Source organism: Buteo buteo, chromosome 10 (genome assembly GCF_964188355.1).
Source record: "Buteo buteo chromosome 10, bButBut1.hap1.1, whole genome shotgun sequence".
NCBI classification, from domain to species: Eukaryota; Metazoa; Chordata; class Aves; order Accipitriformes; family Accipitridae; genus Buteo; species Buteo buteo.
The window spans coordinates 36,026,493-36,049,971 of NC_134180.1; the positions used below are offsets into that span (position 1 = coordinate 36,026,493).

General features: G+C 42.0%; 1 protein-coding gene across 1 annotated transcript in view; it reads right to left on the reverse strand.

Moving 5' to 3' along the window:
- Window positions 1-23,479, reverse strand: part of AGBL4 (AGBL carboxypeptidase 4) — a 957,921-nt gene that overhangs the window by 227,507 nt on the left and 706,935 nt on the right. Inside the window, exon 6 of the mRNA XM_075037073.1 lies at window positions 1,230-1,319. Within this exon, the coding sequence (XP_074893174.1) occupies window positions 1,230-1,319 (90 nt within the window). The remainder of the gene's footprint in view (window positions 1-1,229; window positions 1,320-23,479) is intronic.

A 23,479-nucleotide genomic window follows, 5' to 3' on the forward strand; every position in this document is an offset into this window, starting at 1 on the left:
ATGCCAGCAGCCACAAACAGAATCCAAGCATCCAATTAAAAATACATATTCATTAACAAACATCATGTGTACTATAATGCCCTGCATTGACTATGCCACCACAGGAGATGGGAAACTCACTGAGTTTTCCTGCTCTCAGTCTGAAGCACCATTTTATTAAAGGAAGGGTTTTACCTTTGCTACTCCATGGGCCAGCAAGAAGAGGCCCAGCGTCCTGTTAGCCCATTAGGCTAGGATGGCAGAAGTGACAGCTGTTGACCTTTTGCCTTAGAGAGATGCCAGACATAGGACCTTGCCAGGATGAGGAGCACACAGAGAAGACCATGAAACTGTGCCAGACCTCCCCCACCAAGGTCTTTAGGTACCAACAGGGCCAGTTGCAAACCAATCTGTGGCATTACAAGCAGCCAACGTAATAAACTCTGCATATGCTTGATTGATGCAACTCATTGGCTAGGCAGGGCCAGATCCAAGCTGCTGTAGTAAATTAGAATACTGCCTTGGCTTCAAGGAAGTTACGTTGATTTACACCATCGACAATTTACCACCACAGAAAGTCACATACCATAAGTACAATATTTCAGACCTATACAATGAAGTTATAGGAACACATGCCAGGATTATTTATTTATTTGTACCCACAAGCCTGAGATTTACAACTCTTTATAAATACAAGCTGGGCAATTTGCTTTCTATTTTTAGCAGGAATGCTTTGTGCAGGGAACAGCTGTCAGCCACTGGGAGCTGCACTCCTCAGAGCAGCAGCTTCAGACAAATAGAAGACTCTTAGAATTAAATTGGAGAACTAGGGTCACTGCTTTGTGGTGGAAAAGAAGCTGAAGATAGTAGGCAGCAAGAAAACATAAGCACTTAACAGAAAACCACTCCCAGAGCTTTTCCAGCCTGTTTTCCTAAGAAAAGGAACCTTACCTGATCGCATTGCGTATGTACAAGTGTGACTGTGAATTCTTCCCAAATAGCTTCAGAGTAGTGTCCAGTTCTGACCAAGTTCAGCAAACATTCACAAGACACAGAGGTAATATATTCAGACTGCCTCCAAGAAGAGAGGCAGCTGAGTAGAGGCGAGAGATTCTGCTAATATCCTCACAGTGGCAAAAACTGTTGTGTGAACTCAGCCTTCTATCAGATCCAAAGCCATGCAAACCCAATACATGCATCAATAGGAAATCAGATCTCATCAGTTCTGCCATCTTCATGCAGACACTCACCTTGGCACACAAAGGAAGATGGTGTTTCCCCAGGGTGGACTCGTGCAGTGATGAACACCACTTTCTGTTCAGCCCCTGGACGCAGGTTCGCTGCAGCAGAAGGGCAGGGAAGAGCAGGGCACAGAGGGAAAAATAGAAATAAAGATCCTTAAACTAGGTCCCATATGTAGGAACAAAAAGCCATTAATTTTTAAAGCATATCCTTTTATTAAAATTGGTCATACATTATAAATAAGCACAATCTATAATTAAAGGAGGCAGCGTCACTAGGTCTCCGTACCAGGCCATATAGCAGACTGCACAAGGGCTGGAAAACTAATGACATGCAGCCAAACCCGCAACAACAAAGTTAGCTCTCTTTTTAAAAACTAACAGCAAGTTAAACTGCACTTTAATTGCTCTCTCACTTGTGATAAATATCCCCCTGGGGCAATAAGAACAACAGTGGGGGTCCACTCACAAGGTAAAACCAATTGCACCCTGCATTACACTTGATACAAGCCTTAACCGTGCCAAGCAATGGTAAAGTGCTAACAAATGGTGTTTATTAGGCTTTGCTCTGGGGGATTTGGGGAGGTTTGGTTTTGGTTGGGGTTTTTTTTTTGTTGGGTTTTTTTTTTAAATCTCTTAACTATTTGGGACTGCATCTACCCTGACTGAAAGAGATGTTCAAAAACAATAAAGTATGGAAAAGAGACCAGCATTAAACCCAGCAACCTTCTCCAGTGAGGGCATGAAAATGTGCCGAGTCCCCTTCAAATTACAGATAGGTGGAAGGGAGACTTAGATCCCAACTACACTGAACTTAACACGTGTTAATCCGCCAGTATTGAAACCACACTACTTTGGCCACTTCCTTCAGTCATAAACAACATGGGTCAATCAGGATCTTTTCTCTCTTTGTACAGTGACTGCATTTAATAAACAGGAAATAAAAATTACGCCCTTTCAAAATGGGTTCTGGGAATTTTAAAGACCATAAGAGGTCAGGACCTCAGTTCAATGTCTTATCTAGATCTGAAAACACACAGCAGGGGTAATACTAAACACAGCAGGATCCAACTGCTAGAGACAGTTTAAATCTTTGTTTTGAAATAAAAAGTTTACACACTGAAAGGAGACTGGAAACTAACTCCAAGCTTTTTTTTTTTTTTTAATTAGGTAGATGCATTATATATATACACCCAAACATAGACTTTTAATTTCAAAGATGTTTGGGAGTCCTTGAGACCATACCTGAGTTATTTTTTTAATTTCTTGAATTCTTAGAAATGCTCAGTTTCCCCAATGATAAATCACACCTAACAGCACCACAAGAATAATCAATATATTTTTGGTTGTTCTCAGGAGACAATCTCAGCAGGTTTCTTTTTTATTTCCTTAGCCTCTCTAAATGTCCTACAGCTGCTCACCCTGTAACTCAGCCATTCATTTGTTCTTTCATACTCCAGCTTCACCACTCTCTGGTGGTTTTGAGCCCCAGAAGCAAAGAAATATAAGAAAGAATGTCTCTGACAAACATAGCAGCTGTTGGGGTCAATTCTGTCTGCAGAAGAAAAGTGGGAGGCAGCAAAAAGGAACACAACATCATCAGCTAGAAGTTGATGACCACCCCACATCATTTGCATTAACATTTAAGCAGCGTGGGAGGAAGGAAATAAACCTGACCCTATGGAAAGAAAGTCTAAGCCATTTTTACAAGAAATTAGTAGAGAATCCTATAACCAGTACTAGAGGGATCCTGCCTCCAAGCCAGGTGGAGGAGAGGGACAGTTTACTGGACTGTGTGGATTTGGTGGCCTGGCACATCAGACCCACAGGAGCATAAGGCTAGTAGTTATCGGTGCACAGCGTACCTTAATACCATCAAGCTATAAGGGGGCAGAAACCATTCTTATTTCTGGAGTGACAGGGGGAGCCCAACAGTTAACTCTGTTGAAGGTGGAAGTAAGCCTAACTGCAAATGAGTGGCAAAACCACCCCATTTTGTGACTGGCCCAGAGGCTCCATACGTCCCTGATGTAGACTATCTCAGGAGAGGGTATTTCAAGCACCCAAAAGAGCACCCGTGGGCTTTCAGTATAGCTGCCCTGGAGACAGAGAAAATTAAGCAGTTGTCTACCTTGCCCAGTCTCTCAGAGGACCCTTCTACTGTGGGCTTCCTGAGAGTTGAAGAACAGCAAGTGCCAGCCGCTACCACAACGGTACGCTGGTGGCAATATCACACCAACCAAGACTCCCTGGTTCCCATCCATAAGCTGATTTGTCAACTGGAGACCCAAGGAGTGATCAGCAAGACTTACTCACCCTTTAACAGTCCCATGTGGCCAATGCAAAAGTCTAATGGAGAGTGGAAACTAACAGTAGACTATTGTGGCCTGAATGAAGTCATGCTGCCGCTGAGTGCTGCCATGCTGGACATGCTAGAATTTCAATATGAACTGGAGTCAAAGGCAGCCAAATGGTACACCGCAACTGATATCGCTAATGTGTTTTTCTCAACCCCTTTAGCAGCAGAGTGCAGGCCACTATTCGCTTTCACTTGCAGGGTCCTCCAGTACACCTGGAATCGACTGCCCCAGGGGTGGAAATGCAGCCCTACCATTTGCCATGGACTGATCCAGACTGCACTAGAACAGGGTAAAGCTCCGGAACACCTGCAATGCATTGATGACATCATCATACGGGCAACACAACAGAAGAAGAGAAAATAGTCCAAATCCTTCTGTAAGACAGTTTTGCCATAAAACAAATAAGGTAAAGGGACCCACATAGGAGATACCATTTTTAGGAATAAAATGGCGAGATGGATGTCATCAGATCCCAATGGATGTGAGCAATGAAATAACAGCTATGTCTCCACCAACTAGTAAAAAAGGAAACACAAGCTTTCTTAGGTGTTGTGGGTTTTTAAAGAACACATGTTCCAAATCACAGTCTGATTGTAAGGCCTTTCTATAAAGTGACCCAAAAGAAGAATGATTTCAAATGGGGCCCTGAGCAATGTCAAGCCTTTGAAAAAATTAAACAGGAGACAGTTCATGCAGTAGCCCTTGGGCCAGTCCAAGCAGCGCAAGATGTAAAAAATGTGCTCTACACTGCAGCAGGGGAGAATGACTCTAGCTGGAGCCTCTGGCAGAAAGCACCAGGGGAGACGTGAAGTTGACTCCTAGGGTTTTGGAGTGGGGGATGCAGAGGATCCAAGGCCTGCTATACTCCAACTGAAAAAGAGATACTAGCAGCTTATGAAGGAGTTCAAGATGCTTTGGAAGTGATTGATATGGAAGCCCAGCTCCTCCTGGCACCTCAGCTGCCAGCGCTGGGCTGGATGTTCAAAGGGAAGGTCTCCTCTACGCATCATGCAACTGATGCTACATGGAGTAAGGGGGTTGCACTGGTCACACAATGAGCTCAAATAGGAAACCCCAGTCATCCAGGAATCTTGGAAGTGATCATGGACTGGCCAAAAGACAAAGATTTCAGAATGTCACCAGAGGAGGAGGTGCCACGTGCTGAAGAGGCCCCACTGTATAATAAACTACCAGAAAATGAGAAACAATACGCCCTGTTTACTGACGGGTCCTGCCATATTGCAGGAAAGCATCAGAGGTGGAAGGCAGCTGTATGGAGTCCCCTACGACAAGTCACAGAAACTGCTGAAGGATAAGGTGAATCAAGTCAGTTTGCAGAGGCAAAAAGACATCCAGCCAGCTTTAGACATTGCTGAACAAGAAAAATAGCCAATACTTTATCGCTACACTGAATCATGGATGGTGGCAAATGCCCTGTGGGGGTCGTTACAGCAATGGAAGCAGAGCAACTGGCAGTGCAGAGATAAACCTGTCTAGGCTGCTGCATTGTAGCAAGATATTGCTGCCCAGGTAGAGAACCTGGTTGTGAAAGTACGTCACATAGATGCTCATGTACCTAAGTCGGGCCACTGAAGAACATCAAAACAACCAACAGGTGCATCAGGCTACTAAGATTGAAGTGGCTTAGGTTGATCTGGATTAGCAACATAAGGGTGAATTATATATACTGGTCAGTGGACCCATGATACCTTAGGCCATCCAGGAAGAGATGCAACATATAGATGGGCTTGTGATTGAGGGGTGGACTTGACCACAGACACTATCTCACAGGTTATCCATGAATGCAAAACACGTGCTGCAATTAAGCAAGCCAAGCGGTCAAAGCCTTTTTGGTATGGAGAACGATAGCTGAAATATAAATATGGGGAGGCCTGGCAGATTGATTATATCACACTCTCACAAACCCACCAGGGCAAGCATCATGTGCTTACGATGGTGGAAGCAACCACGGGATGGCTGGAAGTATATCCTGTGCCCCATGCCACCACCAGGAACGCTATCCTGGGTCTTTAAAAGCAAGTCTTATGGCAACACAGTATACCAGTAAGAATTAAGTCAGAAAATGGGACTTGTTTCCATAACAACCTCACAGACACACAGGCGTATCACATCCCCTATCATGCACCAGCCTCCAGAAAAATCAAACAATATTATGGACTGCTACAGACTACATTGTGTACAATGGGTGGTGGGACCTTCAAACATTGGGATATGCATTTAGCAAAAGCCACCTGGTTAGTCAACACTGTAGGATCTGCCAATCAGGCTGTCCCTGCCCAATTAAAACTTTTACATACTGTAGAAAGGGATATAGAGTCCCTATAGTAGACATAAAAAATATGCTAGGGAAAACAGTCTGGGTTATTCCCACCTCAGGCAAAGGCAAACTCATTTGTGGGATTGCTTTTGCTCAAGGACCTGGGTGCGCTTGGTGGGTAATGCAAGAGGATCGGGAAGTCCAATGCATACCTCAAAGGGATTTGGTTTTGGGTGAGAATAGCCCACAAATTAAATTGTATGATGTTAATTGCTATATAATACAGTGTATCATCACTTCTATAGTGGCTGTATACCATATCAAGGGTATTACAGTAAAAATCACCCCAACTAATGAAGAATGAATTTTGATGAAACCAAGCAAAGTGCAGTGATGATAGAACTGGACAAGCACAGCAGTGATGGAACCAGAAATGGCTTCAACATGCAAAAATCCAACACTGCACACAATCTTTCCTGCTCTGAAACACTGTTATGACAGGTGGAGCCCAAAGTCACAGACTGAATGAATTCAATGGACATTTTATAGGGATGGCCCACAAACTAAGGGAATGATATCTGTGTGTATATATAAAAAGACAGGAAAGGTGATGGTGATTAACTGGGATGCATTAGAAAGTGTGGGACCTGGGCATGACATAAATGGTATGGAATAAGGGGTGGATAGTATCCTGGTTTTGGCTGAGATAGAGCTAATCTTCCTAGTAACTGGTGTAGTGCTGTGTTTTGGATTCAGTATAAGAAGAATGTTGATAACACACTGATGTTTTCAGTTGTTGCTAAGTAATGTTTAGACCAAGTCAAGGATTTTTCAGCTTCTCATGCCCTGCCAGCAAGAAGGCTGGAGGGACACAAGAAAGTGGGAGGAGACACAGCCAGGGCAGCTGACCCAAACTGGCCAAAGGGGTATTCCATACCATGTGACATCATGCCCAGTATATAAACTGGGGGGAAAAAGCTGGCTGGGTACCGCTGCTCAAGAACTGATGGGGCATCAGATGCATTGTGCATCACTTGTTTTGTATATTCTAATTCTTTTATTATCATTCTTATTATTACTACCATTACTATTTTTTTCTTTCTTTTCTGTCCTATTAAACTCTCTTTTTCTCAACCCACGGGGTTTACTTTTTTTTTTTCTGAGTCTCTCCTCCATCCCACTGGGTGGGGAGAGCGAGCAAGCAGCTGTGTGGTGCTTAGCTGCTGACTGGGGTTAAACCATGACAAAAGAGCGAAAGGAGAAGGCTGGGATCACTTTCACAAGAGGAGTTTTCCTCCTTTCTTGGAAAAATGGCATTACATTAAAGGGACAGTGGCTCAGCACAGAAGTGACACTCGGCAACATGACTGGCACTGTTTGGAGCTGGAACAGCCCCTGGGTTAGGAAATCTTTTGGACAGAGGATTAGTTTGGGGGTTTGTGTGGCTTTGGTTTTGTTTGTTTTCAATTGCAACATTTTTGTTATTTATGCTTTGCTCTTCGTAACAGTTATTAAAATCATTAGTCAGTTCATTCTCCACTGGAACTGAAGAGAAATTTCCTGGTTTAGGGCTCAGTGCAAAGCTGCTCGGAGTCAATGGGAGATGTGGCACTGGGTGCTAACCAGGACCTCCCTTGCCCACTTCATTGTGGGATAAAAGAGCACCAAATTACCATCCTGCACTCAGTGCCAAGGAACTTCGCTCCGCCTTGGCTTATAATCCCCAATGCATCACTCACTTTCCAGCCCAGTACATTTGCTGCAGAGTGAATGCACAACCCTGCAATGTACAGACCCTTCCATAGTACCCAGCCTCCTAGATATGCAGTGCTCAAAATGAGCACAGGCACAGCTGGCTGTCCATCTTCACATAGCAGACATTTTCTCTACATTTGTCAAGCCCAACAATACCTTTATAAGTCTTTCTTTAAATAGTATCTTGCATTATACATACAGAAACAATAAAACACACGGCATGTGTGACTGCGCACGTGTGTCTTTCTGGTATTTGGGCTGGATGAAATAACGTGACCTGTCAACTTTTTTAAGAGTAATTTTCATTTTCTGTGTTCTGATTTCCAAATGTGTGCATCTGCACAAGCAGACAAACATTTCTTATATGTTTCTGTTAACATTTTGGAAAAGCCTATATCTTTAATACAGCTTGGAAAACCTAGAAAATTCAGTGGTGTCTTCCAAATGTGGTGAATCTGGTAAAAGTTGCTTTGGTGAGTAAAGTCCCTACCTAAATGCAAGGCTTTGTGAACATATGGGAAGAAACTGAACTGGCAGACAAGCTTTCAGTTCTGCAGGTCCTCTTCAGTCACAGTTCAGCTACTCTGAAAACATCAGTAAAAGGGGGACATATGAGGCAACATGGATGCCCATGAGCCAACCTATGGGACAAGGTGCACCAATATGAACCAAAGACTACTTTATACTTAATACTGTAACACCTAAGCATTTGAGATGGGAACTTTAAACGCGGCTGGTGCAGGGCATGCATTATCTACAGGCTGGGCTCCCAGCCTGAACCCTATAACCCAGCACCAGCACATTATAACCCATCCATCCAGACATCCCACAGGTGGTCTTAGAAATCATATATTCAGCCTCACATGTTTGTCTTGGTCTCCACAACGTCCTGTGATATAAGGAATGGCAAGTATGTATGTGCACACGCACAATTCCAAACACTCCCTTAAGCCTAAACACCAACGGTGCTGTCCTCTCTCTGCGGTTTTATATATAACCTAAAAATGAAAGAGTGAAAGACAAAAGAAAGATACCTATGACCAGGCTACAGTAGTCAAGATTTAAAAATAAATAAAAATGCTTTGTGTTCTTTTCTCTTTACCTATAGTAGTGGGTTTTCGTGCCCAGGTGCTGGCTGTGGGGGCTCCAGAGCTGAGCTCTCTGAGGAGAGGCTGCGCTGCCCCACGCCAGCTGCAGCCGGTTCTGGCCGGTTCCGGCCGGTTCCAGCAGGTTCCAGCCGGCTCCGCAACAGCCCCACCCAGGGCACAGCAGAGCCCCTCAGGGAAGGTGGAGGCCACCTCAGTGAAAATGTACTTAAAGGGCAAAACCACTACACAGGCAGTGAGGAGTGAGGGGGGAAAAAGTGAGAAACAGCCCCGTGAGCACCAGCGCTGCAGGAGGAGGGGAGGGAGTCCTCCAGCTGCTGGGGCAGAGACCACCCTGCGGCCCCTGGGACAGACCAGGCTGGCACAAATATCCACACTGCAGCCCACGGAGGACCCCGTGCCAGGCCAGATTCTCCTGAAGAACCGCAGGAAGGGCCCAGGCTGGAGCAGGAGAAAGTGTAAGGAGGAAGGAGCAGCAGAGAGAAGCTGTTTCAGACTGACCACAATCCCATTATCCATCCCCAGCACCATGGGAGGGGGGGAGGGGGGGCGCAGGTGGAGGAGTTGGGAGTGAAATCAGTCCTGGGAAAATGGTGGGGGGGAAATGTGTTTAATTTTTCTCTTTGATTCTCACTATACATGTCTATTTTAATTGGCAATAAATTAAATTAATTTCCCCCCAAGTCAAGTCTGCTTTGCCCACGATGATAATTGATAAGTGACATCCCTGTCTTTACCTTGACCCATGAGCCTTTTCATCATATTTTCTCCCCGTCCTGTAGAAGAGGGAGCAGCTGGGTGGGTGTCTGGCAGCAGGCCAAGGTTAACCCACCAAACCAATAAAGGATACAACAACTATAAAATGCCATTTCATGTTTTAAATTTTACATTGAAAATGCATCCCATTTTCTACTTCAGGATTGAAAAGATCAATCAAAATTAAAAAGATTTAAAGTGTATAGCTTTGCTCAGTAGATACCAAAAGCACTTAAGCAAAATGCCAGAAAGGCATGCTCCTTTTTGCCAGGACTTTGCCAATTGTGGAAATGCAGAGAAAAGTCTGTTGTGGTACCTCTTCTACCCTTCCAACTGCCACAGCAGTGAATCTTAGAAACAAAACTATTGGATGAAAAAGTTTTCCAAGGGAAGAAATTTATAGATTTCTGGAATTATTTCTTTTTCATTTTCCCTTCCAGAAAATATCTTGAAGATTGAACGATTTTCTTCTCCCTCTGAGGGCTACCACTGCCATCATCACTGATATTTGCCTTGACTTAAGAATCTGACTGGGACCTAAACAATCTGCCACTACCTGTTACGCCCTCACCCACCACTATCCTGTCGCTCTGCTACAGAGGCTAATTCCCTTGGGCAAAGCTGTGAAGATATAAGGTGCTAGTCAGAATAAACAACACTAACCTCAATATCTATTCTGGCTCTAAAGCTACCACAATGGTGATAAACACCAAGCGAATGTGATACTGAAAAGAAACCCAGATAGCTGCAAGCAACTCAAACCTCTTACTCTGAATATCACTCACGCTGTTTGGCCCTCAACTCGTGTTCCTTCTCCTCTAATGCTGTAGCACATACAAGCCAACCACTTAAAGCAATCTCACCAGCAACACTCCCCCAGGTCTCACCCAGGAAACAGCAATTTCCACTCTTGGTTATGTATTACACTGGTGCAATTAAAGCAGAGTCCTAGAGAAAACATTTCCTACTAAAAAAAAAGACAGCTCAAAATCTAAACCTTCATGGGAGGGCCACAAATTCACTTAGCCATTTTCATTCAATTTCCATTTTTATACTACTATAAAAACATGAAAACTACAGTATTTGTATGTAGTAGCTTAATAATAAGTATCTAGAAATCTCATGCAGAAATATTAAATTTATGGAATCCTATTTGCACTACCAAAAGGAAGTGCTATAACAGAACTGAGGTTGAACTTCACTTAACATCCAGGATCCTTCCTGCTACCACATCAGAACAGAAACAGACTGCAGAGATTGCAGATTTATGGTTTAAGTCTTGTAGCTATGGTACCGTAATGATGTAAGTTCACAAATTAGTACTAAGGCTGATGGAGTACAAAGAATGAGCAAGTCTGACCCTAGAAGTCTACTTCAGAAGGCCTTTAACTGGTGCCCATCAAGAGAACTTGGAAGTGAATTCCACTCCTTTGCAGAGGCCTTCAAAGTTGGGGCAAGGTACTAGGAAAAGCTTGCCTTTCTCCCACCTTTCACCCCATCTGTAGAAGACCAGAAGGCTCTAATCAGAAGAAATGGAAATCCATCAGCCAAAAAACATGTGCCCCAAAAATCATTTGATTTAAATACCCACATATACTTTCATGAAATATGTGTATCCACTGCAAATAAATCCCATATTGTCTTCCTTTCTCAGGTACTTCGCAGTATGAGGTGGGCTGTTGCCAGCATTTTTTATTCAAAACCCTGTGAGTTAAAGACTGCACAGAGGAAATCAAAAAAACTTTATTGCATTACACTTCACTGTGCTGTCTCGCCTTGTCTGTGTCCAACAGAACTGTAACATCTGTGTAGAAAGCAAACACTGATGTCATTGCTGTCTTGATGGCCTAGTCTCTACCACATTAACTTGCTTTAGCAAATCAAATCCAAGTAGCATTTACTGTACTCTGGCTTTTCCCAAGAGACCAGATTAGCACCTAATTCCATTTATTTTTGTGACTTCTGGTCACAAATGTCATTTCAGGTAAGAGTGCACATCTCAGCAACACAGAGTGCAAAAGAACACCATTTTTGGTCGCTACTAAATCCCACTGGACTTAGTGAGGTCAGATAAACACAAGCTTTTCTTTCTTGCCTTCTTACAGTTGGCTTGAGCGGTACAGAGAAACTGAGTGGCACAGGAGGTAAAAATGATGCCATTTGTAGCACAGAGATGAGCAAAGACTAGACTACCATTTTTGAAAGTCAGACCCTATTCCTATGTACTTTTACCTGGAAAGGGAGATGGCAGTATCTTGGCTCCCATGCAGAATCCATGGGAGGTCAGGTCTGCCCAGGGGGAGCCCTGTTACAAGGTGCCCTCATTGCCAATTGACTCACCTGACCTACCACCACGTTTAGAGATAGTTCCATCTGGAGTGCAGAGGGGTTTTGTTTAGCAAAGCCTCACTTGTGCATGGACCTCCTACCCAGCAACAGTCCTGCATGTAATGCTCAAAACTGAATCCAAACCTCTCAAGTTCTGGATTTTCATTCAGGTTTTGGCCCTGACTCTGTCAGGTGCTTAAATATGTGATTTGTTTGACGGACTTCTACTGTGCTTAAAAATGTGCTTAAACGTAAGTGTTGGCATAAGAGCTTTGCTGAATTGGGGCCATTTAGCAGGAAGCCTGCCTCTGAGATCATTGTCACAATGTTTTAAAGTTGGAGATTGTGCAACTATTATCCTTTATTGCCCATTTTATGCCAAAGTCTCTCTTTCTTTTTACATTCCTCTTAAATGCAAAGCTATTTTGGAGCATTTAATATTATTTAATCTCTTTACTCTGGCAGCATAGAAATTACAGGGACCATTACAATGGTCCTGTGTGTGCGTATACTTTATTGATGTATATGCTGACCTAATATCAAATTGATTTTGCTCAGCTTTTCTGCTGACCATGGAAAAATGCAAATTGGGTATTATATTTGCACACTAATTTTATTGGGCCCCTGTGTCTTCATAAAAAGATAAAGTTTGGGCTAATAAAAATAAAACATTTCTGGTGCTAATATAGGCAAATGTTTATGTAGGCAGGTAACAAATTGGTTTGTCATTTAGGGGAACATAAAGAGCACTAAAATCATCTTTAGGCAAAATAGATTGGTGGCTTTTGCTTAGCTTTTAGCTTTCATTTGCAAAATCAATTTAACGTAGCACAGTGTCTCAAAGACAGGGTGACACAGGATTAAGATATTCATTGTATTCCCCCTCCATAACTCCCCCTTATTCAGAAGCCCTGGGATTTGGGTTTGCTCTTGTTCAAAGCAAATTAAATATATTCCAGCAGAAAAGGGAAAAAAGGAACATTTAGACTTACACCATATGCGAGCATCCTATAGGGACAAACACAGGGGCAGGACAGGAAAGTGGGACTTGGTGTTCTGAAGGTAGATGCTGAAAGAGTTATCAACATTTGTCAGTGCCACCAGGAATCTGAAAGTGTAATACTTGTATGATCTCCTTGCCTGGCTATTTCTTTGTTCCTCCTTCCTCTTCCCTCTTTAAGTCCTCTGTAACAATGCCTTTTGCATCTCTTTAACGGCCAGCAATCTCTGCTGGAATGCAGCTAAGTGAACTTCAATGACAGTTTAAGTAGATGGGCATATATCAACAGCCTAACTTCTATTTATTGAAATGAGTTGACCTATTTAAATCCCAGAGCAGGCACTATTTCTATCCAGCTCTTGTTTTTCATCCCCTCCCTCCTTTTCCCTCCCTCAATTGCAGGGTATTTTGGAGGGGTTCCATGCAGTGGGAGGTTACATAAACAGTTTCGATGTTAATACTTGACTGCATTTTCAACTTAATAGCCCAGCAAAGGGATCTGACTGTAAAGCAAAAGGCCAGAAATATCTCCTGGTAAAATTATGCTGAAGAATAGATCAAATGACACTGCAGAGTTATTTGCAAAATCAGAAATGGCAAACGACTATAGAGCAAGATCCCCCTTGCCTCCCAGCCCCACTTGTTTGTTTTTAATCTTCGTTACATCTTGGAAGCAACCATTTTTCCATTTGGGCATTCTGATACTGGCAGCTCGCTACACTTCTGAGGCAGGAAAATTAACCACATGCAAAACCAGTCAAGGTACACTCACATCTTTCCTCCCCCCTTTCCTCCACTAAAAAAAACACTCCCCAAAAAACTGAGGTTTTGTTTTTAAATTATACATACGCATTTGAACATTGGAACATACAGTCCTATGAATAAGAATAGAAATCTGGAATACAAACAGCACATTATCATCCTCAAACGGCCAAGGTGATGACAACTCACAATTAAGGATGCAGACAGTAGCATTTAATGTCACCTACCTGCATCACCATCATATCATAACAGTTTAGCGGGCAGGTCCCCAGCCTGCTTTCTTTTTCCCTCTCCTGATTTGCTATTTATAAAGTCAGGTTGGAGTGTAGATAAACCCCTTGCCCTCCAGAGACTGGAGGCAGGCAGTAAATTATGGGAAGGCTAAGTGGTACATCAAATGTGTCTCCTCAAAGCTATATATCATCTTGTTAAATTTGATGTCTAATCCCAGAACCCCAGAAATCATTCCCAAAATCCCAGAAAATGCATGTGTCCTTCAGATGATATAGAAAAAGAAAGTAACGTTCACCTGCAGGGAAAAGAAAAACAAAACACCAAGCCAAAAACATTCTAGCCATGATTTGCTAAAAGTCTTCATTTTACTCGAGTGTCTTTCTACGTTATTTCTTAAATTCCAGAGTCAGAACTCAATACCCATCTGTATTTGAATACATGAACTCTGATCTACAGTACTCATTTTTTTTCTTGCAATTGTCGACATTAAATTACAAACTGAATAAACCAAAACACATCCTTATTTATCTCTTTATAAAAATTTTAAACCAGGTAGAAATGCAGTAGCTTACACATGTAGTAGCACTTCTGCAGTTACCATCAGTGACAGTAATAAAGATCTTCAGCCATTCCACAGGGTTCTCTTAACTGAGCTCCACAACCCCACATCAGTGAAGATACAATAGGAACACAAAGGAGCTGCCTGCAGCCACAAAGGAAGTGGGCTTCATCTTTAGGGAAGGAATCGATACTAACTGGTCCCTATCTTGCTCTCTCTTTTCACAGCTATCATCCCTCTAGAAATGCTCACCATCCTGGTAGCCTTCACTTTATAAAAAGGGATAAAAATAAAATATTCAGATGCAAGACATTTCTACCTGCAATACTACAGTTACATCAGTATCTTTTCAGTTTGTCTTTGAAATCCAGGGATTCAAAAGATATTGCTAGGGCCTGTTATAAAGCAATTCTCTATCAGCTCTCTCCAGTGGAGAGGGCTAAGGCTGTGTTTGTTTGCTACAAGTATGCATGGGCTGAAAGATAAGAGAATAATTTATGTCAGAATTTCAGCCAAGATAGCAAAGAGGGAATTACCAACCACTCACAAAATAGTCCAGCAGTTACAGGAGCAGCCAGGACACCTTTGTTCTGTTCTTTCCAGTTTGGCTGTGGATTTGCCTGTGATTAACTTCAGTGCTTAGATTTTCCCATATAAAAATTGAGCAAAACCATATGCAGTTCAGAACAGAACTGAAAGTCCCAGTACAGCTATACTCGAAACTCTTCTAGTTTCTCTGAGACGCAGAGCCACATCCTTGCATCCATCATGGAACCTTCCATGGAAGGCAGTGCCAAAAAAGACATCTATAGATGCCATGAGATGCAACTCCAGAATCTGCTAGTCCAGCATCTCTAACTTCTCAAGGTCAATGGATAAAATAATAGGGAAGGAACAAGCTGCAACACAACATGCAGAAATCAGGAAAGATGTTTCTGGGAACCTGTAACTGGAAAACTCCTATTCACTGGGGCTATGCCTCATATTCTTCACTTGAGAAACAGACAGAAAGTACAACAGGAGCAGAATTGAAAAAGAGGCAGAGAGGCATGAAATGGTGGACAAAGCTGCAGAGTTATCTACTCAGGTATCTCGTTCTAAGTAGGGCCAGGTTTCATTCTGGAAGGAAAAAAAAAAAAATTAAAAAAAAAAGTAACCAAGGTTTTAGCCAGCTGGGCTAAAGGCTCAAACATGGGTGAGCAGTGAAGCAGTACAACCAACACTATCACTGGATTCATCTCCTGTATTCTACCTTTTAGACACTGACTTGAACAACATGAACCATCCTCTCTCTTATTCTTCCAAACCCACTAATTAGAAAGAAGTGGGGACATCCCATGCTCAGTTACAGGACATGATTATTTTTCTTTTTTTTTTTTTTTTGCATCAGACCCCCCCTGGGGGGAAGAAGAGGGACTGACAGGGTTAAGCAGAATAAAGCCTTCAGTGTACAAGACCTGGCTTGAAAGCAGTGATCCCAGGCAGGACGTGCAAGGTGTTCTGCAAGAGGTTTTGGCCTTTACTGAACTATGACAGTGTGTTCTCAGGTAGCTGAGCTAGCGGTCAATAAAAAGCAACCTGCTGAAATGAGATTCATGAAGAGCAGTGCTCCTCTGAATGTGACACCGACCTCTCCAGGAAGTGCCAACACTCTCTTCAGAGAAAGGCTTGAGCCCACAAGACAAGAAGAAAGCCACTGGTGTATAGCCTCTCTCTCTTCACATTCACAGCTTGCCCGAAATCAGAATTCGGACCTGAACATGCAGCACCAAAAATTAAGATCCTCAGTAGAAGGTCTTACGCACCAAGTTCAAACTTTGAAATACCTCAGCAAGATGGGGGATGCAGACTACCTCAGGGCTGAAACACTCACACACATCCCTAAAGCAGCCAGAAGCAAATCCTTCTTTAATGTTAGACATTGGTTTCAAATCAGAATGAGAAACGGGTTCTTTTTAATGTAAGGGGTGGAAAGTGTCCACTTTTCACAAAGTGGGGTGACCTCTCCTCGACATGCTGCCAGGCCCCTGCTTTTGTTCACTGATTCTTCACAGTTTTTAGTCACAGGGATGTGATGTCAGGGAGTCTGTGGCCTGGGAGGAGTTTTAACACTCCTAAATCAGCTTTGCTTCGGTGTATGTATTCCACTCACTTTTGACTATGACTTCGGCATCAGCAAGTGTCACAGACATGACCTCAGACAGAAGCGTACTAAGAATATTTGACCTATACCACATATCCCACAGTCTGGCAGGATAAAGTCCTGTCATACCCTTGTCCTTTCCTTCAAAAGAAAATGGTGAGATGCATGCTGAGAGGTACGGCACTTTCTGTCCTCATTAAGGGCCAAGAATTAAGTAAGCTGCCATTCTTATTCAGATGCTGCTTATGACATTTTCCCCTCTGTTGCAAAAACAATTATCGCAAAGATGTTTAAATTCCACCTGGACACATAAAACCTTCTCCCACTCTAACCAACCTGCCGCATCTGTCCCCTGCCTTACATCAAACCAAGAACAGTTCCTCTCGCAAACGTGATTCTTCTCCAAGATCTCTGTAAGCACCACATTAACTTCGCATACACACAAGTGTCTACCAATCCTAATTGTCCTTTTTGTCCCATCATTAGTAAGCAATAAATTTTAGAGGTGCAGTCAATCAATATCGTATGGTGCATAAGTGAAAACACATGTTGTCTGCATACATGCACACTGGAAGGCTGTGTGAGCTTTGTAAAATATATCTAGTCAGCAAACTGTTAAAACCAATTTATACACACACGCACACTCTCTCTCTCAAGGCAATAAGCCTATGGAGAATTTTAATTAAAGTCAAAGGAGCCTTTAAAAGTGGAGGGGGAGAATTCTAACACAGCAAGAAATAAATTAATAAAAACACGCTCCATGTTGAAGCTCAAGGGGATCACTCTCAGTCATCATTTATTTAAAGGATGGGACACGTCAAAGATAGGAATGTCAAGTGGGAGATGCTGTGAAGCAGCAGAGGACAGAAAAGGGGCTGACGAACTGCATGCCACAGCTTCTGTAGCAGATCATTTTTTGTCACGTAGGTTATATTTGTGGCTGGCCACCTGCTGCTTGATATTCACTGCCTCTCAAAGTTAGTCACTAAAATATCTATATTCCTTTTCACATTTGATCTGGGAAGGACCTTTTAGCTCATCTAGACCATCCTTGTCTGGCTAGCACCCAATTTCTGTGGAAAAGTATTCCATTGTCTCACCCTGAGGATATTTTTCTTGGTATTCAGCCAGCAATTTCTTTTGCTGAATTTCAATCTATTTCTCACTTGCCTCTTCCCGTGGTGTTTATATTTTTTTTAAATGCCTTAAATTTTATATGCATTGTTTTAGCTTTTGCTCAGGCCATGGACTATTCCAGAGGAACTAACTGACCCCTTCAGATGAACTCTCATATACAGGCACACCACAGATCCGCTCAATCCTCATGTCCTTACAATCCTGTTATAGAGAAAGTTTCAATGCTCAGATGAGAGCTGGCATTCTGCTCTTCACCTGTCATTCTTGCAGCCACTGTATCATATTTTCTAGCCTTTTCCATAGTACGGGGAAGAGATTTCTTCACTTGAGGCCAGTTGCAAACAAGCAGTGCCACATTGCCTAGCTTTAACAACTCCCAGTATCAGCTGCTACAGAGAGCTCTCGTCACCTCCGCCTGTCTTGTAACAGCTCACTGGGGTGTAAGCTGCTTGTGTAGATCAGTGTCCTCAGCAGCCTCCTGGGTCTCCAGCCCTGTATTCAAGGGAATATAATGCTTCTAGTTGGTGCTCTGACACAAGCCTCCCAGCATCAGATGCAAATGAAAGTAATCATCCATAATAAATCATGTGATTATGCTGGAAACCCATGCGTGTCTGATCCTTCAACTACAAGAATTATGGAGATCCAATATTAACTGCATATCTTGACACTCATTATCTCATTTACAGAGTCTTGTGCTGTCTATTCCTTGCCAGCCACATCCCTTAGTAGACACAAAAACTTCATAGATTGATAAGATCCCAAATCAGTTTCCATGCAAAAACATGGAAATGTAACTCATTTCCAACATAAAAAAATATTGAAATTATTTGAAACATTAATACATATGTTTATTAGTGAATGTAAATTGAATTATATTTTGCCCTTTCCCATAAAAAAAAGGCCCTCTTCATGGAAAGAGGGTTAGAAAGGTTAAAAAAAATGAAGAAAGTCAAAGTCATTACATTCCAATCAAAGTTGATAAATATGTAAATTACAGCAACTAAACAGTTGGCTTTGACAAATGACTTCCACGTAATGGATTTTTCATAGTAATGAGGCTACAGTGCAATTGTTTTTTTAAAGCCTTACATTTCTCATTAATACAAAGTGTGAGTCAGTGTGCGCAATGGGGATATTTACCAAAAAAATTAAGAGGGGAAAAAAAATTCAGACAGTAGTTGACATCACAGAGAAATGCCACAGCCTGAGATGGTGCCATTGCTTCCATCAGCATTGACACATTTTTGAATTTTTGACTAGTCTTTAATTAAGTGGCTTGAACTCGAGGAGCTACTCAATGCCAAAAGAAACATAAAGCCTATGACTTTGCCACTTGCAACTCATTTGTTATATGTTTATCCATCCAACACTATCAAAGGTGCCAGCTGCGTATGCTGTACAGACTCTACAAGACCTACAAAAATGGAAAAAGGTGCAAGAAAAATCACTTCAATGACCTTTAAGTAACTTCCCTAACCACTGGTATCTTCCTGCCTCATTCAGTTCCTTGACATTTCAGACCACGTCAATCATCATGGCATCTGTGCACCTCACTATCTTTCTAATGTAGGTTGGTCACTAGTCAATAGCAATAAAGATTCATGCAGGAAGATGATCCTCATTCAGAGTACTGCTTTCAGCTGCCTTATCATTGTCCTGAGAATAGCCTGCTATTCAGTAAGGCATCTCACAGATTCTTACTCTGGACTTCAGCTTCACTTCATGCAACCTATTTTGGAACATCCAAAGGACAGCATATAAGGTGGTTTGAGCCAGCAACAGCTTTTCAAAACCAAGGGGCAATAATTGCAGTGAAAATGCCTCCAGAAACATGGAGGCTTCCTTGCCATGCATTCAGCTTTAGCAGAACCACACCAAACAGGGTTGTGGGGCTGTCGTCCCATTTAGTACAGACTGCTGGTAAACAACCAGCCAATTGCTGGTACCATTGAGACTGTATTTGGATGACCACATTCAATGGCCTACAATTGAAATGGACTTCTCTATTCTTAAGCAACAGGGTTTTCTCTGCAGACATCTTACTAAATCTGCAGAAGCAATGCTATTTCCCCACAGCCCTGATTTAAATAAAAAAACCACAGATTAATTAAAGGGAGGCAGAAAAGATCAGTCCATTTCCCCATGTTTCCCCCCCATCCTTCACACCATTCCACACAGAGCCAAAATTACCCCGGTGCCAGCAGGGCTCAGTTTACATATTCTGCATGGTACAGAAGTTCCTGAATAAATATAGGGGAAATTTCAACATGCATGCCTATGTCATTTGAAACAATTTTGGCTGCTCAGCCCTTCCTATTTGAAGGAGGGCTGTATCCATGTCCCCTCACTATATGGAATTTGAATTCCTGAGCCAAGGCTACAGGATTGAGCTTATACTTACCCTCACATACTCTCAGTGCACCCAACAGTCAGCTAATACAGGGTGGTGATAGATCAAAGACTATGCTGCTGATTTTAAGTTAAAGTAAAAACAACCCTTCTCACCCCAATCTGTTGAAAGTACATAAGGGTGAGGAAGGGAAAACACAGCCAGGGGGAATGTCAGTGGGAAATAAGGACAGAGGAGGTAGAGGAGAGGACTGTTTATACATCTTTTAATAAGCCTGTAAACCCTGCCATATCTCTGCATGCATGCATTTCTTTTGCTGATATAGGATGCATACTCCATGTAATGCTATTCTTGTGAGCCAGGAAAATCTGCATGTAATACAGCAGGAGAATGCTAATGACCTTCAGCCAAGCTGGAATCCAACACTACTTCTCTTTATCAAAGGTGGACTTCAGAGTGAATAGTCAACCTTGCACTTCCTTGTGAAGTCAAAAAATCAGTGAACACAACATGACCACATACATCCCTGATTGTGCTAACGGTCCCCGCATTGCACAGGAGTTAATAATCACTCCCAAACATCCCTCAGGCTATAGCACAGGTATGTTTCAAGCAGCACTTTGTCAGTAAGAGAAAAGCAATTTCAAGCCCATTGAAATGATGAATACTTGAAGCAAAGATGGGTTAAACAGCTCACCCAACACAGGCTACTAAATCATTGGCATAACTGCCAGCAAAACATCTGTACTCCATCTCCCCACACCTCCCTGTCCCCACCAGGCTGTGAGGACAGTCTCTGCTTGGTCTGACCCACATCTCTGATGGAAGCCGCATTACCCAACCATACTGTTCTCAAGTCAAAAACATTTGAGAGATTTGGAGGTGTTTCAGATGAAAGAAAAATTAATAGAGATATTCCAGTCAAGTGGAAAAACAACAACAGCAACTGACAGACTTAACCCTGCCGGCCTTACCAGTAAATGACACAAAAGCTTGATTTGAATGAAAAGCTAGGTCAGCACTTGCAACAACTGTCTTCTCAGCTGATGAGCTGATTTAGAAGAAACAGAGAACAGATTAGGAGTAATTTGCTTTGTATCTTTGCATTCCTGATCTATTGATTATAATAATTGTAGAAGCTATCTTCCCATTAGCCACAATTATTACCATACAGACAGCATGCAAAAGTCAGAAGATTTAAGCAGTTTTGCTTCCAGAGTGCTGGTGTAATGCAATCCAGCACATTTCTAAGGCAGAGAAGGAAAAATAAAGCTTCCATGCCATTAAGTGCAAGCACATTTTCTCATCATTGCAGAATTTAAACTTTCAAACCAGACATGTCCACTCTGACATTTAGAACTGAACCCTGGAGAGATTTTTCAGAAGTTGTCAAGGCTGAGCCCAGACCACTGTCCTAATTTTGAGAAAGCTTCTAAAATGATGGAAAACTTTCTGAAGGTCATTGTCCTCTATCAAACACATGATGTAGCATTGTCTGAATATGAGGATTGAAGTAAGAAATCCTGCATTCTTTTTGTTGGTCTTCCACTGAACTGATGAGTAACCTTTGAAAAGACACTCAAGAATAAATCCACAAACAGACTTAGCAACTAAAGTAGCCTAAATCCCATTTAAATCCATAGTTTAGATCTTCAAAAACTGCATTCAGCTGTCACCTAGTTCAGGAGATGTCAGTATCCATAGGCAACCAGAGTTCTCCCTTAGGCCAAGTCCCCCAGAAATCCACATACCTCTGCCACTCCCACTAGTTTTAGCAGGCATTTCCAAACTGTAACTAATGGAAGAGCACCATAAAAACACTGTGGTAAAAAAGCAGTGGCAACAATCCCTGATTTGTTCAATACTTACAGGCTCAGCAGTGTGTGGGAAGTCCCCAGGCAAAACCCCTTCTCAGCCTGAAGGCATCTGAAACTACATTCACACTTCCAGCAGTACCCTAAACACATTATATTGCAGGATTTTTTTCAAGTGTAAGTACATAGCATTAAATAGCACATGAACCAGAATCTTGTTTTCGCTCCTTCCACATTGACAACCTGAGTACTAGATTACAGGACCATGATTGCTCTTGCTCAACAGCTAACCCAGGGAATATTGACATGGATGACAACAAAAAGTAGCTTCAGCATGAAGAACTAAGACCCTTCTCCCATCCCTAAAGCCTGAGGATGTGCCCTCTCTGAAGGCTGAAATTTAGAACACACGGTTTGGAAAACCTAAAATTACATAGGTTATGTCAAAATGTTGTTTCTCTTTCCCAGTCATGCTCAACTTGTCTAACTCTAGGACAGAATCCAGAGTGAGAGTGCCTTCTCAGTGCTGACAAAACAAGTGAATTTAAGATATGGACAGAATTCAAGGTCTGCTCATCAGCATGCTCTACTTGGGTGCCTTGAGTTGGCTGTTTTTCTAAATCTTATTCTTTGCTTTTTCTAGGAGCACAGATGACTGCTGAAGGGCTGATGATTTCTTGTAAGCAGCAGATCAGATGCCTTCAAAATTGTCACAGAGACTGTACATAGCCACATTACTTTTTTGGACCTCTATTTTCACAATTCTTGATTTATTTTCCTCCATTTTAATACCACTAGTGATAATTACTTGGTTTTATACATTTGAGATCCTTGTGTGGAGAAAAAAACTTTACATCTGCATGCTTTTGTTACTAAAAACAACTCATGCCTGTTCTTTCTCTTCACTAGGAAACAATTTAGAAAGCACTTTCCCAAAATCTGCACATTGATCACTCAGTATTTTATCTACAAAAACACAGTCCTCAAGTTGTTAGGTTGTTTTTTTTTTTCCTTGAATGGATAGGAGACATCAGAAGAGGGAAGAAAAAAAAACCTAATGCCAACAAACCTTTCTTAAGAATTTGGTTTTTAATATATTCCTTTCCTACTCCTCTAGCTGTGGGTCACACATCTGTAGTGGCCTTTCATGGCAATGTATGTCCAGATGATACCAATATAAGTCAACAGGGGATATATTTTGCTTTTATTTTTAATATGCCATTTAATCCTTTTTTTGGATAGAAAAAGAGAACCTGAGCTGCATACAAATGGGTCACAACACCTCATGTTTACTGTTAAACATGAATTAAATCTGAGTAGCTTGGCATATCTCTATAATAAAAAAAGGACCATTTATAAGATTTCATTAAATGCAGAGCTAATGTGTAACAGCCTTATATCAGATATGTGAAAACAGAATTTCATAACAAGGCTGGGAGAAGTATTATCAAGGACCTAAGTAGAAAAATCTGTCTTTCTCGATACCGGAGGAATTTATATTTGAAGAGTGTTCTTTCCTATTGAGATCTTCATTGACTTGTACAAAAATACCGCTTTTAATCTCAAATCCCCACTGGCATTTTCATATAAGCACTGAAAATGCTATTGGGCTTTAGAGATTTAATTTAATGAAGGAAAAGTATTTCTATTAATGTGTGTAATTTTTTTTATTTT